The sequence below is a fragment of the Anabrus simplex genome, chromosome 4 (assembly GCF_040414725.1).
Source record: "Anabrus simplex isolate iqAnaSimp1 chromosome 4, ASM4041472v1, whole genome shotgun sequence".
NCBI lineage: Eukaryota > Metazoa > Arthropoda > Insecta > Orthoptera > Tettigoniidae > Anabrus > Anabrus simplex.
The window spans coordinates 220,703,718-220,729,422 of NC_090268.1; the positions used below are offsets into that span (position 1 = coordinate 220,703,718).

Sequence of the window (25,705 nt, forward strand, 5' to 3'; positions counted from 1 at the left end):
TTTCCAGTTGTCTGTATTCATATTTGATCAAGTCAAAGAAGACCAAGGAAGGTTATTTGAGACATTTAGAGCCATTAAGACACACTAAGGACACATTCAGTTTCATAATCACATTCTAATGATTTTTCACTCTCATTGCTTTCTTCAGTTTTCTTTACTGTTGTGCGAATCAAATAGCAACATAAATAATGCACAAGCTGAAGTGTTATCAGTTGCAGGATCAAGGCTGTTCCTACCTACTTCTTTCATCTCATGCCATTGATCTTATCTGCTGCATGAAGGAGGACAGCCTCACATTTCACTTTAGAGGAAAGAATTCCTTTCATATAATTATAGAATAAAGCAAATGCAAGTGAGAAAAGTCTGTAGAGGTTTAAGACCCACGGAAGACTGAAATGTCATTCAGCAGGGTCTTAGTGTATCCTGAAGACTAAATCTAGTGGCAACTGGAAGTAATTCTAGAGTTATAGTGTTACCAGTATGTTAGATAACTTTGTGGAATACAGAGTGTTGTGATGCTTGATCTCTCTTAACCTTCTCAAGCCCACAGGCCAAGAAAAAAGTTTTGAATACTCTTTTTCTTTTTTTGGGTTGCAAGAAATATCAGTTTTATGAAAAAAAAAAAATACAACATTGAGTTTGAAGCTACTTACTGCATATAGATCACAGTAGGTCTTAATTTTTATGATGGTGGTGTATGAAATGCACTGAAGTTAAACATCAGTTCACTACGTTTGTACCTCAAAATAAGCAGAGAAAACAATTACCATAAAAAGTTATTACAGATTTAGGTTGAATGAATGAAGACAATAGAAGTACAAAATGTTTGTAGCAGTTTCAATTTACATTCATACAGAGAAACACATTGCATTACTGTCGCATCTTGATAGGCTGCAAATGATCAGCCATTTTTTTATTTTTTTTTGCTGAGGCTGTCGGTGTTGTTCTCTTTCATCTCAGGTTGTGATTGAATTTATTAGTGAGTGAGCTACCTCTTCTTGAAAATCAAGCTTCTCTCTCTGTAGTTCCAAGCAGCCAGAACAAAATCAATCAAGTGGAATATCAATCATATGGTCCAATTTCTGGTGCGAGCAACAATTTGGTTACAATTCACAGATTTCATTGTAATGGTCTGAAATTGATATAATTTGATTAAGAATTTTATTTTATTTAAGGTATCCACATAATCAATACACATCACTTCACAAGTGAAAACACATGCAATTTCAGTGTCCAGGCATAATATGGTACATGTTTTGTCTTACTGGAAGACTTCTTCAGCCATCATTGTTATTGTTGTTGACCAGATTCCTGTTCGAAAGCTTCCGGCACTTGGACACTGTGACAAAACCAACTGTCAGTGAGGTCCCTTTTCCCTTTCACCTCCTGAGCTACAGCTCAACAAACACACAATCAGTACACTGAAACTCTAATCAAGCTACAAACAGTTGATAACTGTTTTTAACAAAGTTTTTACAGAGAATTATTGTACTCTAGTTATTCTTTTAAGTGTGCATTTTAAAATATTCTTAAATTTTGTAAAATGTAACCAAAACAAACTGTTGCGCAGATATTTTCTAAAGATTCTTCAAAAGACAAGTTGATATATTCAACAATCTTCAATGTATTCAAGAGTGATATTCAATGTGAATTTACTTTTAAGTTACTATTCTTAATAAGTCTATGGCTGAAGAAGTCTTCCAGTAAGATGAAACACGTACTGTATTACGCTTAGACATTGAAATTACATGCATTTTCATTGTGAAGTGATGTGTATTGATTAGGTGTATACTTTAAATTAAATAAAGTTCTTAATCAAGAAATTGGTACCATGAGATAGAGTGAATCTGATCAGAAATTGGAAATTTAAAACAAATTCCATTCACTGCAGTTAGATCACAATGTAAATTTGAAAATTTTACTATTCAACTTTGATGATGTTAGATCCACAGACTCATTAATATTTTCACCTATTATTTAAATACAACTGTTGATCGGTTTCACCTTACAAGGTGGGGTGAATCTGATCACTAACTTATTTTGCATAGAGGAACAGAATCACTCTACCAGTGCATGAATCCAATAACTATTTTGAGTTTAAAAGAATATATTAAGTATTTATGACAATGTATCAAATGTTATTACAGTCTTAATTTGTAAAAGCAGTACAACACACTTATTTCTAACAATAGTCCTACACAAAACATTTGAATTAAGAATGATTCGCAAACAAATCTAAACTGCATGATTTCCAAGCAGTAAAATTATATACTGTCATTAAGGATGATTGTTACTGAGTAACAGGTATAATATGATATAGTAATCCTTTATAGACAATATATTTTACACTACCTTTGTAGTTGTCGTCAACACTTTTCATATAAGCGTTGTCTGTTTGGCAGCCTCCAAATGGGGGAAACGGAAATAAATACATTTCAAAATAATCATTTACACAACCCAATAATGAGCTGGGTCATCAATCAACGTGCTTGAAGAGAACCAACAAAAGAGAAGTGAAATCTGGAGAAAATTTTATGCAACAGATGCTGTGTTCACGACAGATTGGAAAGGTGATATGGGTATAGATTCCCTTAGGGAACCTGAATTATTTGTCCCGAATGAATAAATTCATAATACCAATATTAATACATAGCCTATATAACAAACATGCACTGAAGAGGCAGATTTAATTTTTTTATTTATACTATTTGCTGTAAGTCGCACCGACACAGATAGGTCTTATGGCAATGACGGGATAGGAAAGGCCTAGGAATAGGAAGGAAGTGTCTGTGGCCTTAATTAAGATACAGCCTTGCCTGCTGTGAAAATGGGAAACTACAGAAAACCATCTTCAGGGCTGCTGACATTGTGGTTCGACCCCACTATCTCCCAGATGCAAGATCACAGAAGAGAGATTAGAGTGTCACGGAAACCTACTCCATGGCTAACCTCTGAGGTTAAAAACATGATGTCTCAGAGTGATGCTCTATTTTGACACTACAAATGTACTTCTAACCAAACTGACTATGAAAATTACAGAATAATTAGGAATTAAACTAAAAACTGATATGTAATCTTAAATTTAAATATGTTCGTGATTCAGTAAGTAACTTAAATACGGCTAGTGCCTGGAAGCATCTCCAAGCTATGGGCATAGGTAGAACGAGGGGAAAAAATCAGGTACCCGAAATTCCACTTGACAAGCTGAACGCGTATTTCACGGAAGACAGGATTCAGTCTAATCCTCTTAACAGACGCGGCCCATCACTTGTCCCTCAAAATCGCCCTTGTTTTGCCTTTCATACAGTCAGCACTAATGAAGTTAAGAAAGTCATTACTCACTTCTTTTTGGATTGCTGCTTCTTTCTCATAGCCCTTGATTCTTAGCACTGCAAACTGCTTTTTGTACAGACTGTAGATGATTCTTGTTTCTCGCTATCTGATCCCGATCATCTTGAAAATCTAGAATAGCTTGGTTCAATCAACATTATCGAATGCCTTTTCTAGATCTACGAATGCCATGTAGATCCTCTAAGATCAGATGTAAAGTCAGGATTGCTCCACAAGTTCCTAGCATCCACAATGCATCACAATGCAGCCATTAATGAAGAGTTTGGCACCAAGAAGAAGCCAGAAATGATGACATTGTACAATGGTACTAAAGGATTTGTAGAATATGCTTAACGAATGGAGTGCAGTTGAATGAAGTCAACTGATGCAGGAAATAATTAGATTAGGAAATATCTTAACACAGAAATGTTTTATAATTAAATGTTCTCAACCAAAACAGCAATGACGCTCTTGTGAACTGCAAAAATAGCTACCTGTGGAATTAACATAATCTGGGATGCTCTTACATTCGGAGACCTGGTAATGCCAGAGAATATCTTGATTCAGAAAGAGAGTGCTGGGAATAGGAAAACAGCATCATCAGGACTGGCATATATTCCGATATGAGAAAACTTATCAAGTGGTACATTAAAAAAGGAAACAAGTTTGTTTAACACACAACATGGATCTGGTTATTTCCTCTCTTTGTGGTTAGCGAAGAGTCCAGCTGTGTGGTTCTACCATGTGTCACAGTAAGTCACTGATTGGTCAATGGTAAACCTCACAATTGCAAGTGCAATTCCTCGTTAACATCTAAATTATCATGCTATGTGTATAACCGAACAGTAATGTAAAAGCATAGGTGATGTGTGATTGCCTGAAGGGATATGTATCATTCTGAATATTTATGCCCAGTAAGGCCACAGTTATGGCATCAAAGAATTTAACTCATGGGCTACACCTACAGAACAAAAGTATAGACTGGTAAAGGTAGCTTCAACGATCATGTAATAGAGTGGTTACCTTCTCTACATGGACAATTGCTGCACATCAATTGAGGTGCTACTGGACCAAAAGACACACTTTGTTGGCACGGGTTTACTGAAGGATGTTTTAAATGTGAGCAATATTTTCAAACTATTATATTTAACATTAGAACCATCAGAATATATTATATACCTGGAACCGCCGATGCGGTCATTTTGACCGCTATTGAAATTATTATATTTTTGTTCTTGATACGCACGGTTTATCATTGTTATAATTTTTCCTCTGCTTCTGTACACTGATTTATCAGTTTCAACATTTATTTATCAATAAAAAGACACCATGTACTCGTTACACTGTTGTCAGAAACATGCAGCTTTGAATATGGAGTAAGTCCTGGATTTTCTTTCAAGGAGGTATGCCGAGCAATCCAATCAGGTGTCATATTCCCAGTCTGCTATAGTCCACTCCCTGAAGCCATCAGTACCTAATGGCGCATTATCTGGCCACGTGAGGCTTTTACCTTGGTTGTCACGCCCCCTATGATACCATGCTTTACAGGTTACTGTTTCTACGGCTGTAATAGAATAATTGAAAACTAGTCAGCGCTCAGCCTATGCGAGGTATCATTATAATTTGAATATGGTACAAATCAAGGAACTTCACGAAACTTGTTATGCTAATAGTTATAATAATACTAACATCAACTTATCTTCAGTCTGAACAATCCAGTTTTCAGCGTGGTCTGAATCACTGCTTTCCAAGTTATCACTTGATTGATAGTAATCTTCGTATGCATTTTCTCTTTTTAGGTCCTTTATATCAGGACCACATTCTACATCAGACATATCTTCAGGAATGTCATGCAGTAGACTCAGCAACTGATGGTTCACAAGGCATGTTGACTGTACTGTGACAAGCTGACGGAGATGCAGAGGAAATAATGCTCGTACAATTCGTGATATGTCTGAGTTCCATTGTTGTCTTTTTGAACATTACCATTGTTGATAGGATAATTATAAGTAGATGATTATATCTCATAACGCCTCCTCCATTGATGCAAAATTATATTTAATATGGATTTTCCTGACCAATAATCAGGAAAAGTCACTGCAGCTCAATATCCTACAATAAAAACTATAGTCAAAATTTAGTATGGAAAATGTGTAGCGGTCATTTTGACCATTCCAGTGGTTCTAGTGTTAACATAGTCCTTTTTAATATTTCATAAATTTTTACATCAATACTTAGCTTACAGAATTTAATGCTAGTTTGAATTTGCAAATAAAGTTATCAGATTCAGAATTTTTTAGCTGAATTGTCAGCATGATCGTGTTTGATTGGGAGAGTTGCCATGTCGTTAGTTCTTCTGACTCTCTTCATAATCACATACCAGTCACCACAGAAACACGCAATCCTCCAAGTAGGGAAGGATATCTGGCCATGAAACAAGGCTTGCAACTCCAACATATTCCATCCCTTTATGAATGGTTTTGTGATACCACATGACCTTAGTGTTAGGCTTATATTTCATTATGTCTGATGGCTTGAAGCTTTATTCAATTCTTCCATGACTTAACAAGAGTAAACCCTCTTTGTTCTGAAGATCTTTGATATTAACCACCTTTTCAATAACAAAAGTGTTACACAGACCCCATGACAACCATTCATTTTCATCCCCAAACAGAATACAGGTAAAAAAATATAACTTATTAGTCTCAAAGCACGTAGGATACTTCTTATACCATGAAAGTTAAAACATTCTGTGAGTATTTTGTCTTCCATCTGTTACTTTAACATGTAAGTGTGGTTTTGGTCTCTTATCTTTGTAAACACATTTTGTTTCATACATCAAAGATTAAAATAGTTTATCTTGTAATTCAATAAATGTTCTCTCATATGAGTCATTTTACACAAAACAGTGTGCCACAGACACACACACACATATATATGTACACACTTTCGATATAACTGACACTCAGCAATGATGTACATCACAGAACAGCCATATCACATGAAAGGTGTGAGCTGAGGCCAGCAACAAGCTTGATCAAAAGCATATTATGCTGTTAGTGGGTTTAACAACTCTATTTTTTAGGTAGACTAAGTCTCAAAAGCCTCTTTAGAGCTTTGCTACTGGACATGATACTGTTTACTTCATACATCACATAAATATATTCCAAGATTGTACAAACAGCCTACATTGCATATAATTGTTTTGGCACCAGTGAAATAGTTTGTTCAAAGTCACCAGAATGATGAGTAGTTTGTGTCCCCCTCTGGGAGGTGGAAAGGTTCTGCTTGGAACTTATTGTTATAAGTTAGGTCAATCAGGATTTCTAACTGCTTTAAGAGATGCAGGAGTATGTTTGGAATGCAGCCTGCTTTGTGATTGCTTATGGTCTGCCGGTGCAGTTAGGTGTTTTGAGTCCCCATGAGAATGGTCGACACTCACTCACATTACATGTAACTCACTAGCAGGGTAGGAAAAGTGGTTATATACAATTCCAAATCACTATATTGCACACCAAAAGCCTGGGATCAGTTCCAAATTTCTGTGCAGTGCTCATGTAGAGTGATAGTGATTCACCCTTGGTGTTACTTGACGGTAGTAAAGCTATTTACACAATACATCACACTGGACATATACTCATGTAATAATAATTTATGTGCACAGACAAATGAACTATCACAGCCAAGTGCCACACTCTGTTAGGAGGTCTCTAGCACAATGTTATATAATGTATGTATGATGTGGAGGAAGGGAGGAGGATGGGTGTGCCAGCTGTTCTGTGTTGAGTCAGTTGCTGACGCGTTACAGTGCAACAGATGTACGGGTGGAACGGCGCAGGGACGACGGTTGTGAAGCCACCCTACCCCGGAGCTACGTGTGTTCTGCCGGCGGGAAACTGGCTTCACCCTGCGGGCCTCAAGCTCGGGTACAGCGTGGTCCGGGCCCGCCTCTACTGCCAGGGAAAGTGAGAAGTTCTGGTTCTGACAGGTGAGTACTGTCAGTTGTAAAGTACAGTAGTTGTCAGTATATGGTTAGTTGTAAGATTCAGCACTTGTCAGTGTACTGTCAGTTGTAAGGTACAGCATGTGTCAGTGTACTGTCAGTTACAATGTACAGTAGTGTTCAGTGTACGGTCAGTTGTAAGGTACAGCAGTTGTCAGTGTACTGTCAGTTACAATGTACAGTAGTGTTCAGTGTACGGTCAGTTGTAAGGTACAGCAGTTGTCAGTGTACTGTCAGTTGTAAAATACTGCATGTGTCATTGTACTGTCAATTGTAATATACAGCAGCTATCTGTGTACTGTCAGTTGTAAGGTACTTGTCAGTGTACTGTCAGTTGTAAGATACAGTGGTTGTCAATGTGCTGTCAGTTGTAAGGTACAGTAGTTGTCAGAGTACTGTCAGGTGTATGATATGGAGGAAGGGAGGAGGATGGGTGTGCCAGCTGTTCTGTGTTGAGTCAGTTGCTGACGCGTTGCAGTGCAACAGATGTATGGTTGGAACGGCGCAGGGACAGCGGTTGTGAAGCCACCCTACCCCGGAGCTACGTGTGTTCTGTCAGCAGGAAACTGGCTTCACCCTGCTGGCTGACAAAAGAGTAGCATTACAAAAATGTTGCAAAGTTTGGGCTTGGAAGACTTGGGAGAAAGGAGACGAGCTGCTCAACTAAGTGGTATGTTCCGAGTTGTCAGTGGAGAGATGGTGTGGAATGACGTCAGTAGATGAATAAGTTTGGGTGGTGTCTTTAAAAGTAGGAAAGTTCACAATATGAAGATAAAGTTGGAGTTCAAGAGGACAAATTGGAGCAAATATTTGTTTATAGGAAGGGGAGTTAGGGACTGGAATAACTTATGAAGGGAGATGTTCAATAAATTTCTGATTTCTTTGCAATCATGTAAGAAGAGGCTAGGAAAACAACAGACAGAGAATCTGCCACCTGGGCGACTGCCCTAAATGCAGCTCAGTATTGATTGATTGATTCATTGATTGATTGATTGATTGATTGATTGATTGATTGATTGATTGATTGATTGATTGATTGATTGATTGATTGATTGATTTGCCGCAGATTCTTACAAAATTCAGTTATTCACAAAGTATAGTATACGAATGCTGTACAAGTCCGATATAACATGGTGCAGATTTTGTTCCCCAAAAAGAAAACATCTTAATTAGCGAGATTCACATTGTATATGTAAGGAAGCAGATGGAGAGCAGTAGTGCCATGGTCATTGTTAATAAGTAAACGCTGTTGTGAGGTTAAAGAATTACTGCTCCTAACACTGCATGTGTTGTGATGTGTTCATCATAAACTCACAATAACTGATTGTTTGAAGAGCAGGCAGTTGCAAGTGTGTAGCAGCCCACAAGGTGGTGGTGATTATTGTTTTAAAAAGAAGTACAACTAGGCAACCATCCTCTATATAGCACTAATCAGAGAGAGAAAATGGAAGGGATCCGGCACTTCGAAATATGAAGATATTGGCCAGAGGAAGATAAGGGCCATGAAGGGCATGAAAATGAAAGACTCCCTAGCCTTGGAAACCTAATAGCTTCAGGGTAAGAAAAGAACAAGAGTTGACCAAGGGAGGTTGGATAGGATAAATGATAGTGAGGAGCCTGGCACAAGTAAGTGGAAGCAATGCCAGGACTCAGCTGAGGCCCCTGTGGTTGCCAACCGATGCTCCAAAGTTCAAAGCCCCTAGGGCCTCTTTAACTCATCTCTCACGACAGGCAGAGGATACCATGGGTGTTATTCTACTGTCCCCACCCACAGGGGGACAGCCCACAAGAGGCTCCACACTGTTCAAAGTGTAGTGGGCTTACTACGAATAAAGGCTAAAGTAGATGTATGCGCAGACGTGTAGGGTACAGGGAAGAATGACCATCAAGCGCTTCTTATTAGAACTCTAGGTCTGGGTTAAAAATGAATACAAGGCAGAGTTACTCAATTACTCTCTGGATGGGCCTTGATACTTTAAACATGTTAACGGGATGTCATTGATCAGCCTGGAATCGTTTTGTTTAAAAAACTAATGCTAGCTCTTTTCAACCCATGTTTTAGAATTTAAATATAAATAGAACAATAGAAAATAAGCATCATACTATTGCAATAACTATCAATAAGCATTATTATAACATCATAAGTCTGAAATGTAGTCTAATTATTCATGTAGTGATGAAACTATTTATCAATATTGACAAATATTGTGTACACAACTGTACCTTTAACCATTCAATGAATTACTGCTCCTAACACGACTCTGAATAATGAAATATTTTGACAGATTTTCGGGAGTAAAACCTCTTCTGTCTTCTGTTATAATTCACATGTGGTCTACGTCTAAGAGGTGGAAACTTCATAGCAAAGGGCCAGTATTTCTTAGAGCATGACCCACTGAAAAATTATCTCCTTTACTACGGAGTGTTGCTCTCGAATTTCATCAGCTATGCAGTGGTCCTCCATTGTACAGCTTCCCTTCCAGAGCATATCCCCTGCAATGAACAGCTATACTATTCCTGTGAATTCCACAGTTACTTTAAAATACCAAAAATAAAGTATGCAGTATGGGCATTTATGGCACCTTTCCATCTTCCTCTATCCAACCATCATTGTTCCTCCTTAACTTTGTTCCAATCCAGATTTCTTCAATATGCTTCTCATTTTCAACTGCCTCTTGCCCTTCTTCCTTCTGCCTGAGTCTTCATTGTCAGCTTCGGTAACCTTCCTTCTTTCATCCTCTTAACATGCCAGATCATCTAAGTTTATGTCCAGCTTCGTGGCTAAATGGTTAGCGTGCTGGCCTTTGGTCACAGGGGACCCGGGTTCGATTCCCCGCAGGGTCAAGAATTTTTACCATCATCGGTTAATTTCGCTGGCACAGGGGCTGGGTGTATGTGTCGTCTTCATCATCATCATTTTATCCTCATCATGACATGCAGCTTGCCTACGGGCGTCAAATCAAAAGACCTGCATCTGGCAAGCCAAACTTGTCCCTCAGACACTCCCGGCACTAAAAGCCATACACCATTTCATTTAATTTTATCTAAGTTTATCTCTCTCCATTCTGTCGTAACGCTTTTCCTTTCTGCCATCCTCATTTCTTACTCTGTCTTTCCTATCATACTTCTTAAACATTTCATTTCACTAGCCTGGATTTAATTCTCCCATGTTTCTGTCGGCTTTGTACGTAGTACATCTTACACCGCAGGTTTCTCACTCTCTGGTAAAATGCTCCTTTCACTAATCTTCATGTCACACATTTTCATCTCCTCTGGTCAGTACATTTACCATGCTGATTTTAATTTCATAATTTTCAATAATCTCACTCAACAAGATCAATTGCCCTTGTACATCCTCCAGCAGCGTAGTCAGGATTGACTGATGGGGGAGGGTTTAATAGTTAGAAAATGATGATAGAATATAGTGAAGGTGCTTGTGTGTATGTGTTGCGTGCAGCAAGGGTTTCATTATAAGGACACTGATACAAGTGAATTATGTTGATATTCAGATTGCAGTACACTACAAAATCTTACATTAAAATAGAGAACAAGAACCATATGATCAAGGTCAACGGTTTTTCAGCAAATAGTGTGTACAGATTACAATCTAAAATCTAAATTTCAAGGCTTTTTAGAAAATACAGTAAAACCTCGTTAATTCGAAGTCGTTGGGACTCAAAAATCGGACTTCGAATTACGTGATTTCGAATTAACCGCCAATTCGCAATTCAGAAGTACCAACCCTTGCCGCGTTACAAAATATTCTAAGGCCCGTTATAGCATGCAGTTAACCTTGATTCACAGTTTATACCTTTCAAATGCCATGAAAAAAGAACTATTTCCTAAATGTATCTAAGAAGGTGCAATTACAGTATTCAAATAATGCACTCGGATATCTCGCTGGTAAACATAACCTCACGCATCGAAAGAAAGAAAAAAAAAAAGAAAAGATTCAAAGACGACGAGAAATTTATGCTGGCTCCCATGTGCAAGTGCTTTATTAATTGGATTACTATACAGTATGTATTTTAGATGCCTTGTATTTACACAGAAAGTAACCGATGCTCTTAAAATCGAACTTTCCTATGACTATCCTCGGACGATTTCCCGCCATGGCACTTCTCTCGCACTTCAGAAATGTAAACACTTGCAGCGTCACAAAGTATTCTAAGACCCATTAATACATGCAATCACCTCGATTCACAGTTTAAACCTTTCAAATGCCATGGAAAAAACTATTTCCGAAATGTATCCAACACGGTGCATTTACAATGTTCAAATAATGCACTTGGATAAATCACTGACAAACATAACCTCACGCAACGAAAGAAAAAAATCGCACAATTCAAAGACGAGGATAAATTATGCCGGTCCCCCTGTGCATATACATTATTTTTTTGGATTTCTGTACTGTTTGCATTTTTAGATGCTTTGTACTGGCATGGAAAGTGCCCGACGTCCTTAAAACATTGTAGCTTATCGAATTCTCCTATGGCGAGGCGATAAAGTATCTCGCGTCCATGTGCACTACTATGACCCCCATCCCTCACCCTTGTACGATTTCCCGGCTGGCAATTTCTCCTTTAAAACCATAAGACCGTTTGGGCTCGCAATAAAATAAAGCAATGCAGTTTCACCGGCAATGAAAATATTGTTCGGTGCGTACGAATTTATTATATGAGCCATGTTTTTTCGTCAACTGTTGGTATCGCCAGTGTTCGCGGATTCTGTTTTCCCGCACACTGCCTGTTGCGTGATATTACGGCGTTCCTTAAAAGGTTGAATACAAAAGAATTCCGATTTCATTCAACTTAGCAATCATGAAGCGCACTGTAGACCCACCGAAGTGAGTGTAAATGCGGAAAGCTACCCCTCCGCGTTCCGGAACGCGCGTTCTATTATGACGCGCAGCGGATAAATTTCGAGTTGAAATTACTCTGTAACGTACTATTGTTTTAAAATGTAAAGGCAGTTTCGAATTAAAAGTCTGAATTTCGGTAATGGGGCCGACATTGTACTTCGAATTACGAATTAAACAATTGAAATAACATGCAAAACTGTATCTCATGTTTCCGGGAACGAGAGCTTCTTAGAATTAGGCGGGATTTTGAATTAACCGATTTCGAATTATCGAGGTTCTACTGTAGATTCAAGAGATTTGTTGGTTGTACCATTATGTCTCTGTGAATGTTCAAAACATCCAACACATTGAGTCAACTTTCACTTGTTTATTGCCAGTTTCTGTTCATTTTCTTTTGTAAAAATTCCTTGGTGGGGGATGGGTTCTAATCCCCAGTAATCACCCCCTGACTTCCTCTCTGTTTCCTCCCCACACCACATTACCTTCAGCTTCCTGTCCCTCCATTTTACCTTTGTCTTCTTCATAATTTTGTTCGTAGCCATTATGAATACCAGCGGTGACAACACACTTTCTTGTCATAGTCCAGTTTCATTCCAAAACCACTCTGTCCTCCTCACATGTACTGCTATCATTTGTTTTCCAGGTCCTTTCTGTTGCATTACTCTCCATACCTTTGCTCTGGAGACACTATCGTAACCTTTTCTAAATCAAGGAATTTCATCTTAGTACCTTTTCTGTTTTTCCATTAACTGCCTCATACTGAAGATGAGACCTAATGTTGATCTTCCATTTGGTAAGCCATATAGCTCATCTTGTAATTGTCCTTCCACCTTTCTTCTCATTCTCTTTTCTAGTATCCTTTCAAATACTTTTGCTACCTGAGATTCTATCTTCTTGTCCCCCTTCTAAATGTAAGTATTCTTACTCCTATACTCCAGTCATTTGGTTCTGATTTTTCTTTCCAGTGTACATCTAAATAGCCTATACAGCAATTGTAGACCAACGAGTCCTGTTGTTTGTATTATTTCCACACACACTTCATCCATTCCCACTGCTTTTCCTGCTTTCATTTGTTTGACAGCAGTTTCCACTTCTTCCCACGGTGATTTCACTCTTGGATTCTGTCTCCTCACACTCTATGTCTATCATCTCGTCTACACCCACTTTCCACATTCAGGAGTTCATCAGCATAATCCTTCTATCTTTTCCTTATCACTGCACATTGTGGTTTCCTTTTTTCCATTTCACCTACTTCATGTAGACTTTCTTCTTTCTTACTGCATCCTTCCACCAGTATGCGTATCTTCATCCAACTCTCATGTAAAATCTTATCATATTTTCTTCTTTTCTTCACTTGCTACTTTCTTGCACCTGTACAAATTATATTAAATACAACAAATTAAGTACTTTTTTGGTTCTGACAATCAAAATTGGTAATTTTAGGTCCAAATATACAAATTAGGTCTTTAAAATATAAGTATGATATGTTATGTACTGGTACGTTAAAAAAAGAAATTGTATTTTGAGGGGATCAAGAATCTGGGATTTGGTCAGTACTCTTCACATAGGCATACAAAAGAATATGCTCGGCTGACAAGTCACATTTTCTGTAAGTGGTTCAAGGAATACTTTGTTTCGTGTGTGAGAAGCCACGTGTTGTAACTAAATCGTGCAGAAAAAGCTATATTGGTTAATGTTATTTGCTTTACGTCCTACTAACTACTTTTATGGTTTTTGGAGAAGCTGAGGTGCCGGAATTTAGTCCTGCAGAACTACTTTTACGTACCAATAAATGTACCTACACGAGGCTGACTTTTTCAGCACCTTCAAATACCAGTGGATTGAGCCAGAATCGAAGCTACCAAGTTTGGGTCAGTAGGTCAGCACCTCAACCGTCTGAGCCACTCAGCCCAGCAAAACTACATTGACTCTTGAGCACTGGTGATATGCTACAGCCAAGAAATGGGAACGTCCAGATTATGTTCATAGTCGAAAACACTACAGCCATGAACTGCTGAGTGAATTATAAGGTTGCAAATTCATTATATCTTGCTTGGCCCCATTAAGTTCGACCTCATGTCACAATTACAAGAAGAGCTTTCGAAATAGAAGATCCACACTAGACACCATCTTCAGTATAAGGCAGTTAATGGAAAAAATTTGTAAACTTTTCCCTTTGCAATGATCATGAATATGTCTTTCAATAAATGAAACTCGAACATTGATAACGAATGATTTATTTGCATCATTTCACAGAGATGAGAACAGAGGTTCTTTTTTATAGAAATCTACAGCCCATGCACCTCTCAAGGTCACTGTTACTAAGTAAAACATTTTGTGACGTCACTTCCATTACACATTTCATCGCATAACATCACGTTATGTCACGTCATGCAAATTTTTGGAAAACCCCCAGCCCTAAGACGTATTGATTGGGAAAATTGAAGACACATTCCTTGAAGATCTGGAAAATAGCCTCACTTCACACACATTACTGCCGGCATTAACCAACAAATGGTCAAAGGTGGTTTCTGGAACACCAACCAGGAAGATGAACTACTTTCATTATATGGAGGGATTCTGTAGTGTGCAACTGTGGCGAGTTTACATTCCTACCCTGAAAGTCCTAACAGCAGTTATGATGATGTTAACTGAGTACAAAATTTAATGTTGATTTGTAAATTTATTTATTTTCATTCAGTTTGTTTTACTGTAATATTGCTGTGCAGTTTAAAAAATTAAGCTCGGCTACCATTCAGAATTCCTGTAGGAAATTTTTGCTTCAGGAATACATCACTGATGTAAATTTCTCTGTCACCAGATTCAGTCTAGATAACTGATGACTGATGAAGGTGAGCCTGCTTCAGAATGTATAGGAGATAAAAACTATGATGATAGGATGGAAATGAAAGAAGTGACATGATGACACACTTTGTGGATGGAGGGGCAACGTTCACCTGCTGTACACTGTGGGAACAAAATGCTGTTTTTACTAACAACTAGTGGACAAACATGAAGGGGGATAGTAAACACAGGAAAGAGATGACCAGACAAACAGGACAACTGGTAAATTTTCTTATTTTTTCTTTCTCTGTTTGGTGGCCTGTGCATTCTCCCGTCCCATCATTTGTGAGGTATATCTTCTGATAGCCACATTATATTGAACTTCTACTGTATTTCCTGTCACTGAGTTTTGCTCCACCTGATGTGTCCTAATACTACCCTTGTTAATCTTGTTTCAGCGATGTTTCCTCCAGTCAGAAGGACGAATGGTTCGTGTAGGTGAGTACATTTCATTTTTCACTTCCCGAAACAAAAATATATCTCAAAAGGCTATTTCAAGAAGGCTGCCACCATCCAATGAGAGCCTGTACTTCTTGTATGTCTCCTATCATTTTCCATCAAAATTGTAGCTAAAATCTCAGCTGAAATTAGAATTTTGAAATGTATTTCCAGATGCGTCTAACACATTTGCAAATCACCTTGGATAGTTCTATTTCCTTAGGAAGAAGCACTGTTAATTTCAACTTCATTTTTTTCTGAATACACATCATCTTCATTATCGACTGTTAATTAGTGATGTAGTGGAGCCGGTTCACAAAATGAAGTTGACTGGCTTCCTTTGTCACAGACTGAAAGTAAACCATAGAAGGATTGTGAATGTTAATCAAGATTATTGTGCAATGTAACTCTAAAGCTTTTCAGTCTTTATTTCTTTTCAGTTTTGACTGAGTTACTTTAAACTGTTAGGTTCTCCAGTCTTCAAAAACTAATTTAAGAATAAATACATTTATAAACTACCTGAAAAAGAAACAACTTAATTAAAACAGAATGACATGTTTCATTCTTGAAAGAAGATCGTCAGGTTCTGTCAAATCACACTCAAAAATATTTTAGAAATGTATAAAAATAGAATGGTGCTGGTGGTGATTATTGTTTTAAGAGGAAGTACAACTAGGCAACTATCCTCTATATAACACTAATCAGAGAGAAAAATGGAAGGGACCCGGCGCTTCAAAAAATGAAGGTATCGGCCAAAGAAAGACAAGGGCCATAAAGGGCATGAAAATGAAAGACTCCCTAGCCCTCGAGTGCTCTAATACCATCGGGGTTGGAAAAAAACAAGAGTTGACCAAGGGAGGTCAGAGAGGATAGTTGAAAGTGAGGAGCCTGGCACAAGTAAGTGGAAGCAATGGCAGGACTCAGCTAAGGGCCTCGTGGTCGCCAAAAGCCCCTATTAGTCACCTCTTACGACAGATGGGGATACCGTGGGTATAAAAGTAGATGTTTATGTAAATTATGTTTAAATCATTTAAGCTCTTAGGCCTTTTCAATCATGAAATTACCAGCGTTTCGTCCCAGTGTAGCAGTGGGCTCATCGGTTGGATTGCTACACCTTTCCAAGATGCTGGCGGCTAGTGCACTGTTGAGACATCACTGCAAGCCTCTTAATGTAGGACAATGCAGTGACGGTGCACTAGCGGAAGCATGTGTCTCCACTTGTACAAATGCCTGCCTTTGGCCTTTATATCAAAAATTAAGTACCCAGAAGGAAACCATATTTTAATTTCATCGATTGCCAGCGTCTTGGAAACGTGTAGCAATCCAACTAATGAGCCCACTGCTACACTGGGGCAAAATGCTGGTAATTTCACAATTGAAAAGGCCTAAGAGCTTAAAATGTTTTCACCGGGCGAGTTGGCCGTGCGCGTAGAGGCGCGTGGTTGTGAGCTTGCATCCGGGAGATAGTAGGTTCGAATCCCACTATCGGCAGCCCTGAAGATGGTTTTCCATGATTTCCCATTTTCACACCAGGCAAATGCTGGGGCTGTACCTTAATTAAGGCCACGGCCGCTTCCTTCCAACTCCTAGGCCTTTCCTATCCCATCGTCGCCATAAGACCTATCTGTGTCGATGCGACGTAAAGCCCCTAGCAAAAAAAAAAAAAAAAAAAAAAGGTTTCAACATTTGCCAGGGATGAAATGAAATGGCGTATGGCTTTTAGTGCCGGGATATCCCAGGGTGGGTTCGGCTCGCCAGGTGTAGGTCTTTCTATTTGACGCCTGTAGGCGACCTGCGCGTCGTGATGAGAATGAAATGATGATGAAGACAACACATACACCCAGCCCCCGTGCCATTAGAATTAACCAATTAAGGTTAAAATCCCCGACCCGGCCGGGAATCGAACCCGGGACCCTCTGAACCGAAGGCCAGTACGCTGACCGTTCAGCCAACGAGTCGGACAGGGATGAAATTAAAATATGGTTTCCTTCTGGGAACTTAAATTTTGTTTAAATCCTTAAATACTTGAAATTTGGAACTATCTTAATGAAGTCCTCCAACAGTGCTTCCTCATTCCTTAGCAGTCTAGCATAGAATGCAAGAAACCAGCCAATTGGACTCATGTCAACAACAGAGTGACTTATTACACTCCCTTCCATTCTTGCTAAGGAATGCGGAAGCACTGTTTGAGGACTTCATTGATAAGTTCCAAATTTCAAGTACAGTAGAACCTCTCTTCTGCAGACACCATTGGTTCCATGGAAAAATGTACGTTATGAGAGGTGTCCGCTAAAACAAGCTTGTAAAATTTAATCGAACATTTTAACAGCACAGAGCATCCACCTTAAATATAAGCATACATCATTATTTTGATTATTGTGAATAATTTCTAACTAAAAAATATTTGCCTGGGAGATATTACAAGTGATTTTACAGCCTTTACATTCATCACAGCTTTAGTAAGTAATCATTCAGCTGGGTTACAAATTTAGCACATTTCTCTTTACTGCAATATTCTCGAAAAGGGAAAAATGTTCCAACGTGATCCACATTTTCTTTATTTAATTAACCTCAACTTTTAAATTATTTGTGATTTCTCGCACTTTTTCTTGTAACATTGGCCCAGTTACTCACAATTTCTTTGCTTCAACACATTGAACCACTCACATACTGCAATGTTCACTTCTGCGAAAACTGACTCCCACTTTCTTTTCATTCCTCGATTCCTGTTTTCCTCTAACTCACTTAAAATGCAATTTTTTATTCTTCACAATTGTGTTGCCCCACAGTTTAATTTTTCAGGGAGCTTTCTTCACTGAAAGTCCTTTTGCACTACAGTTTTTCTCGTCTCAAGATCCAAACACGCCTGTCCCTCCTACTCACGTTTACTGGACGATTGAAATGCTATGGTATTTCTGCCGCAACAATCAGCACATGGAAGTCTCTTCCTTGTCAAGTTTCACTGAACTACCTGACCTCAACCTTATCAGCAACAATCTGAGTTATTAATACAATGATGCAAAATATGCTGGAAAGTCGCTTGGTAACTTGTGAGACGCTGATAGCATTCCTCAGCAACTAGAATTCTGAGAATGTACAATAATTAGAACACAAGATGACCCTAATGAAAGGTTTGGACAGAGCCCTGTACAGAACAGTTAACTTCATGCAAGGCCACACTAGATGTATCTACTATGGCTTTGCTTCGTGGCTACTTCAGCATTCCTATGTACGTTTCATCTCTCTTTTCCTTGGACTTGAAATTGTGCAAATATTCAAAAGGTATTCCTGTATGTCTTCAGAATGATATTAAGAGAAAGAATGACTTAGCCCTGTGTCAAGAAAGTGTCCTGGAACGTGTAAAGTGCCCGCTTAAGACAAGTGAACGAGATTAATGGCGATGTCCGCTGTCCGAAATTTGAGGTGTCCATTTAAATGAGGCTTATTTAACACGTGCCTTATGTAAAATAACATCATTTCCATGGAAAAATGTACGTATAGGGAGGTGTCCGTTAGGGCAGGTTCGACTGTATTTAAGGATGTAAACAGAATACACCTGCCTGTTGTCATTTCTTGATGGTTACAGTACTTTTGCATCCATCTCTTGGCACAGGCCAGAGCAAAGTGTAGCTTCCACTGAAGTCCCAGTCTCATCCATGGCTGTGACAATATGGAAGCTGCTGGGGTATGGGTGGTGCTGATTAATGACATTCAGAGCACAACCAGTGTGTGTGAGTGTCATGAAAGGTGTTGCTCATAGGGTTAGTTGTGCTACAATAGCACTGTCTGGCCCAGTGAGGAAAGCAATGGCAAACTACCTCACTCCTCATTTTGCCTAGTACACCTCATTTTGGTACTGCCATTGGTTTTTGTGGTCTCCCTATAACTGCATAGCCTTTGGTGATGCTATTTGAGGATCCAACCAGCCTCTGGGCTGATGACCTAACAGACAGACAAACAGAATACACATAAACATCAATATTTATACATTTCTAAAATATTTTTGAGTGTGATTTGATAGAACCTGATGATGTTCTTTCTAGAATGAAACATGTCATTCTATTTTTAATTAATTTGTTTCTTTTTCAGGTAATTACTACATTTATTTATCCATAGATTACTTTCAAACAACTGAACAACCAAACAGCTTTCCAGAGAAAACACTAATTACAACACCTATAACATACTTTCAAAAATATGTACAGTATTAAACAAAGGGCATGGTGCTGTGCACGAACACAGTGACAAATAAGTGACAATGAATCTGAATCATCTGATGGCAATAACTGACTAAACAATTAAGTGGAAGCAGAAATTTTCATTTCTGATTTCCTCGTGTTTGGATAATAATTGAATAAATATGGTAAAGATGTCAATAAAAAACACCAGAATGCAGAATGTGTGTTTTACACACTTCATTTCTACATTTTTAGCTTGTTATAAAACTGTAATAAACTGCATACCCTAGCCCGCCTGGTTGCCGTGATCGTTCAGCCTTGAAGTCTTAAATGGGCTGACAACATAGTTAGCCGGAATGAGTCCCGTTAGTGGACATTAGAATGTTGGTTGGCAGGCACTAGATGGCATGCCAGACTTCTCGACAGTGCTCATATGTAGTGAGGGCACGTGACGCTGTTGATGGTGATTTGTCTGTTGGATGGAGACATTAAGCCCTGAGCAGACCTCCCTCGGTGTTATTCGACAGGAGTACTCTTTGTGTCGGCACCGGGTTGCACCCTCTCCCCAGCTCACTGTCGTTTTCATCATCTCATACCCGGGTGCAGCAAGAAGATTGTAGAGGTTCTTCTTGATAGCAGCATGACGATTCCTTTATTCTTGTAGTACAGGCTCACTCAAAATTGTTGAATTCTTCTGACACTGAAACTAAAATACCACATTAAAATGTGTTCCACCCAGGTTTATTTTTAATGTCTGTCATCTCCAATAATACTTATCTTCGATTTTAAATTTCACTATTAGAATAAGTAGTTTAAATAACTATATCTTGTGATAGTTGAAATAAAATGTTCCTTTAGAAGACATCACTGTATTGTGAAATATTCCTGGTGTCGAATTGTGCAGTCCACTTGAGTAAAATACATCTGAGTGCATGGCAAGCATACTTGCATCCTCGTAGGGAACATGCTATGACTTAACCGTGCAGTCATACTGTTGTGCAGTACAAGTAGTTAACAGTAAAGTAAGGGTTACTCTGCCCGAAGGCAGGTCCAAACCTCCGCAGAGGTGTTCCTGAGCCGGAGTTTATGTGCGGTAGGGTGGCCAGTTCCTTTCCGCTCGTCCATTCTCTTACCCCCCACCAACAGCGCGTGGCAACCCATCCAACTCCTGACCACGCCTAATGTTGCTTAACTTCGGAGATCTCACGGGATCCGGTGTTTCAACATGGCTACGGCCGTTGGCTAGTTAACAGTGAATTCAGATTAAGATTAAGTAAGAGAATGAGTGTTTATTTCACACGGCTTTTATTTCTTCACAGCCAAGAAGGGAGGATTAGTTAAAAACCAATTGTAGATTTCTTGTAGTCTTTGTAAAGTTTTAATTGGTTGGAAGCTGGTCTTGTGGAGAATTGTGGAAACTCGTCAGGTGGAGCTGATCTTCAGAATGTCCACTTGTCACCCCTCGGCACGTGGTATGGTCTCAACCAATAAGAAATAGTAGAGTTTTCACACGCAGACGTGCAACTGGGAGCTCGTAACCGGCACGCCTCAAGGTTACATGTATCTGTCCTTCATCACACCTGATCAAAATGACCCACAGACAGAATTAAATTATGCTCACATGGCAATAACCTATATAATTCAAATTATGCAGAATTATATGGGTACATTATCTTCAATACTTCTTTGCAGATGTTCGCAAAACTGAGTTATGTTCCCATCTGTTACAGGCATACACAGTTATTAGTGTCCACTTTTCCTTCTATTCATTTAAACCTATTCTCTCACTAATGTATTTCCATCCTTTTATATTTTCTTTATATGTTCATTTTGGATCAAGCATGTTGTTTTGTTCTTGGGAATTGCACTAAAAATAAGCAGATAAGTTCATTGCTTCAATATCAATCAATCAATACTGATCTGCATTTAGGGCAGTCGCCCAGGTGGCATATTCCCTATCTGTTGCTTTCCTAGCCTTTTCCGAAATGATTTCAAAGAAATTGAAAATTTATTGAACATCTCCCTTGGTAAGTTATTCCAATCCCTAACTCCCCTTCCTATAAATGAATATTTGCCCCAGTTTGTTCTCTTGAATTCCAACTTTATCTTCATATTGTGATCTTTCCTACTTTTATAGACGCCATTCAAACCTATTCGTCTACTAATGTCATTCCACGCCATCTCTCCACTGACAGCTCGGAACATACCACTTACATGTAATAAATATCATTTTTGGTCCGTATTGATGATATTAGATTGAAATAATAACATAACATAATAACATTAATTACATAAATCATCCAAGACGATTTTGTATTGATTAGGTGGTCTAATAAATAACTTAATGTTATTATTTCAATCACATACCACTTAGTCGAGCAGCTCGTCTTCTTTCTTTCAATTCTTCCCAACCCAAACATTGCAACATTTTTGTAACGCTACTCTTTTGTCGGAAATCACCCAGAACAAATCGAGCTGCTTTTCTTTGGATTTTTTCCAGTTCTTGAATCAGGTAATCCTGGTGAGGGTCCCATACACTGGAACCATACTCTAGTTGGGGTCTTACCAGAGACTTATATGCACTCTCCTTTACATCCTTACTACAACCCCTAAACACCCTTTTGCCTTTTTTTCAGTAGTCTCTGTTGCAGCCAAGTATTTCACTGTTGTCTGTTTAAACCAGTTTTTAGTTTCCCACCGAAGTCTCTTTCATCCATCATTTTGCCATGTCATCTCCAGCTCGTCGTCCTTTTGATCAGTCTCTTTCGAATTTGCTGGGGATTCTAGCATGCCTCATGCACCAGTGACCTTTAGTGTCTCTTAGCTTATAAACAAAAGTGACGTTGAGTCGAGGTAAGCCACACATTCTTACAGTGCTGAACGAACTACAGTACAGTGTGATCATACTTTGTTTATGGCAATGCTGAAGTTAAGGAAATCAAAAATGAAAACTACTTGGATGATATAAAGTTTTTGACATGTCTATTGTGTGTTTCAGAGGCAGGCCTGGTCCAGTGCCTAGCAGGGTGAAGACAGAGCGGCAGGTGTACCCCCTGCTGTTCGTGAAGTGATTGCGCCTGCCGTGTGCGGTTACAATAATATTCGCTTACCATGAGTGTGTGTGTGTGTGTTCCTTATGCTATACTGTATCGCCCCTCAGCACTTGATATTTCTTACTCTACGTAGCGTTATGTTCCTGTGAGCTGCCTGGAGCGTTCGGTCCCCACGGTCATAACATTTCTCTGGGAGTCACTTTCTCCCGGCAGCATCACACGGAAGCTACTCGTCAGTCCAGTTTGTCCTAGAGACTTTATTTTTGACACACGATGCTGTTTGGTGTCTCCTAGCGGGTGAATGTGTTTTGTACTACTAACATGTGCAGATGTTTCCCTCTTCTTAGCTTGTCTGCACACTACCTTAGTGTCTAGTGCTGCACTTGCACACCCCATATCATTGACGTGCATATCTCGTAGTCTCATGTGTGTTCGTTATACAGAATGTTTCTTTAGTAAAAAAAGAATACAAAACTAAACTCACTCTGTCTATTTTATTTCATCAACGTCACACCTTTCTCCCCTTTCAGTGCATATTATATCATACCGTGCAAACTGTTGTCTTCCTGGGGCTGCTGAGATCTGCAAATGGCACTAATGATGTGACACAGTATTTCTTAAAAGCTTCCTCAATGCATATATCACTCACTTTCTGCTTATGAAGAGTAACTTTTCCTGTTGGATAGAAAAGTCCATTGAAAAATGCCAAAGCAGTAACAGTTCCTGGACACTCATGGTCATAAGTAAAATGATACAAATGACCCTATTTATCCATATAATTTTCCTCCCTCTCATAATTTTCCCATCCTTAATTTTGAAATGGAAATTTGGAGAAAAGTAAAAATTGACATAATTTTTCCACCAAGATTATGAAAAAGTTTCCCAGCATCAGTTTGTTTTCTATTTATTATCTATGAAATGTATGGTCACAAAACATCTATTGTCATCAGTTTGTTGGTGGCAACTGAGAAATGCAAGTGGCAACTCTGCAGTAACGGGATTGTTCAGCAAGTTATTGCTACTACAGTTGCAGCAATCACATTGGACAAGGAAATCCTTCGATCTGTAAGTCTCCGATTTGGTTGAGATTTGTTACAACAATTTCAGTAGGAATGCTTTATTCAGCCATATCAAAATTAGATACCCAGTCATATATTTAGCACCTGTTTGAGGTTGTCACAATTTAATTATTTAAGTACCATGTAGACAGGAGTGAGCGGCAGGAAGGAGATACAGGTGAGGCGGCTGGCCAGTTCACTCTCACAAACATTATACTTCCCCATATCTACTTGCTTCCTGCCACTCATTCCTCTCTACGCAATGCTTAATTGAGTGAACTTTGACATCCCAAAACAGATGCTAAATATGCTATTGAGCATCTAATTTTGATTTAGCTAAATAAAGCATCCCTACCGAAGTCATCGTACCTAATCTCATACACATCAGAGATTTACAGTTGGAAGGGTTTCCTTGTGAGCTGTATGTGAGTAAATAGTGGTTAGCAATGGGTAAGAAATATGAGACTTACACACAGTAATCGTGTTCACAGAAGATAACAGCAGTCGTGGTGCAGCGCGTGAGTCTTGTGTAGTTGCATGTAAGCTACTGATTAAAAAAAAAAAAAAAATAATAATAATAAAGAGTCAGACAGTTGTAGTGTCCAAGAAGACAGCCTTAACATTTTGGGGACCAAAATCAGGTCAGTATCAAGAAATTGAAAAAGAATTCTTAAAATACACTCTGGGAAAATGGAAAAAGAACACAGAAAATTCTTCGACCCAGTAGAGGGAACTTTCATTGACACACTCCCGAGGACATATACAACACACGATCACACCGACAGAGTACAGTATGAGTAGAGTCAACAGGGTGTGCACTATATCCTCGCTGGTACTATGTATACCCTCCCTTTGCAGCAATGCAGGCTGCAATTCTCCCACGCACATGATTATAGAGGTGACGAATGTAGTCTGACGGAATGGCTTGCCATGCAGTTTCTACCTGGTGGCTCAGTTGGGCCATATATCCTGCTATTCGTGCAGACCGTGCAAGATGACGTTTCATCTGGTCCTAAACATGCTCAATGGGGGGACAGATCTGGGGATCGTGCAGGCTGGGTTATTTGACGTACACCTTGTAGAGCACATTGAGTGGCTCGGGATACATGTGGACGTGCACTGTCCTGTTGGAAAAGCACATTGCCTTGTTGGTGCATGAACAGCAGAACGACGGGTTTAATGATGATTTGGATGCACTGTGCACTGTTCAATATTCCTTCAACGATCACCAGAGGAGAATGGCCAGTATAGGATATAGCTCCCCACACCATGATGCTGGTTGTTAGCCCTGTGTGCCTCTGTCGTATACACTCCAGATGTTGGCACTCACCTGCACAACACCACACACGTGTACAGCCACCATTGGCACCAAGGCAGAAGCAACTCTCATCGCTGAAGACAACTCGTCTCCATTCGTCCTTCCATAAGTGCCTACCGTGACACCACTGGAGGCGGGCTGCACGATGGTGGGGCATGAGCAGAAGACACCCTAACGCCTCACAGGATCATAGCCCTGCTTCACGGAGACAGTTGCGAATGGTTGTCGCTGATACTCCCGGAGCAACAATGTCCCTAATTTGTTGTGAAGTCGCAGTGCGGTCCAATACGACACTTGGTAAAATGCGATGGTCTTGGCATACATCTGTGCGTTGCCACTATCTGGACCTAGTCCAACAGACAAGTGTGCCTTATACTGACCCCTGGTGACAACATCAATGCACTATGGAGACCTCTTACTGCATGTGTTGTACAATTCTGCTGTATGACCACCCGGCCTCCCATAGGCCCATTATATGCCCTTGTTCGAACTCCATCTGTTGCAAAAACGGTTTGTGTACACGCTTTCGTGGCATACTAATGATGTTGCAGACACAGACGGAGCTCTGTATGCCACGGCAAAATGGCTGCCAGTAGCTCAGGCGGTGACCAACTGTTGTGCA

The 25,705-nt window shown here is 39.3% G+C and overlaps 1 protein-coding gene across 2 annotated transcripts in view; it reads left to right on the forward strand.

Annotated features, from left to right (window-relative positions):
* Positions 1-23,190, forward strand: part of loaf (lost and found) — a 153,595-nt gene extending 130,405 nt beyond the window's left edge. Inside the window, exons 6-8 of one of the 2 annotated variants that reach the window (XR_011018092.1) lie at positions 7,139-7,318; positions 15,437-15,476; positions 22,653-23,190. Coding sequence is in view for 1 of the 2 variants with exons in the window: in XM_067146395.2 (XP_067002496.1) it covers positions 7,147-7,318; positions 15,437-15,476 (212 nt within the window). In the remaining variant the exon portion in view is untranslated. The remainder of the gene's footprint in view (positions 1-7,138; positions 7,319-15,436; positions 15,477-22,652) is intronic. The other variant, XM_067146395.2, reaches the window with a different exon arrangement.
* The last annotated feature ends 2,515 nt before the right edge of the window (positions 23,191-25,705 follow it).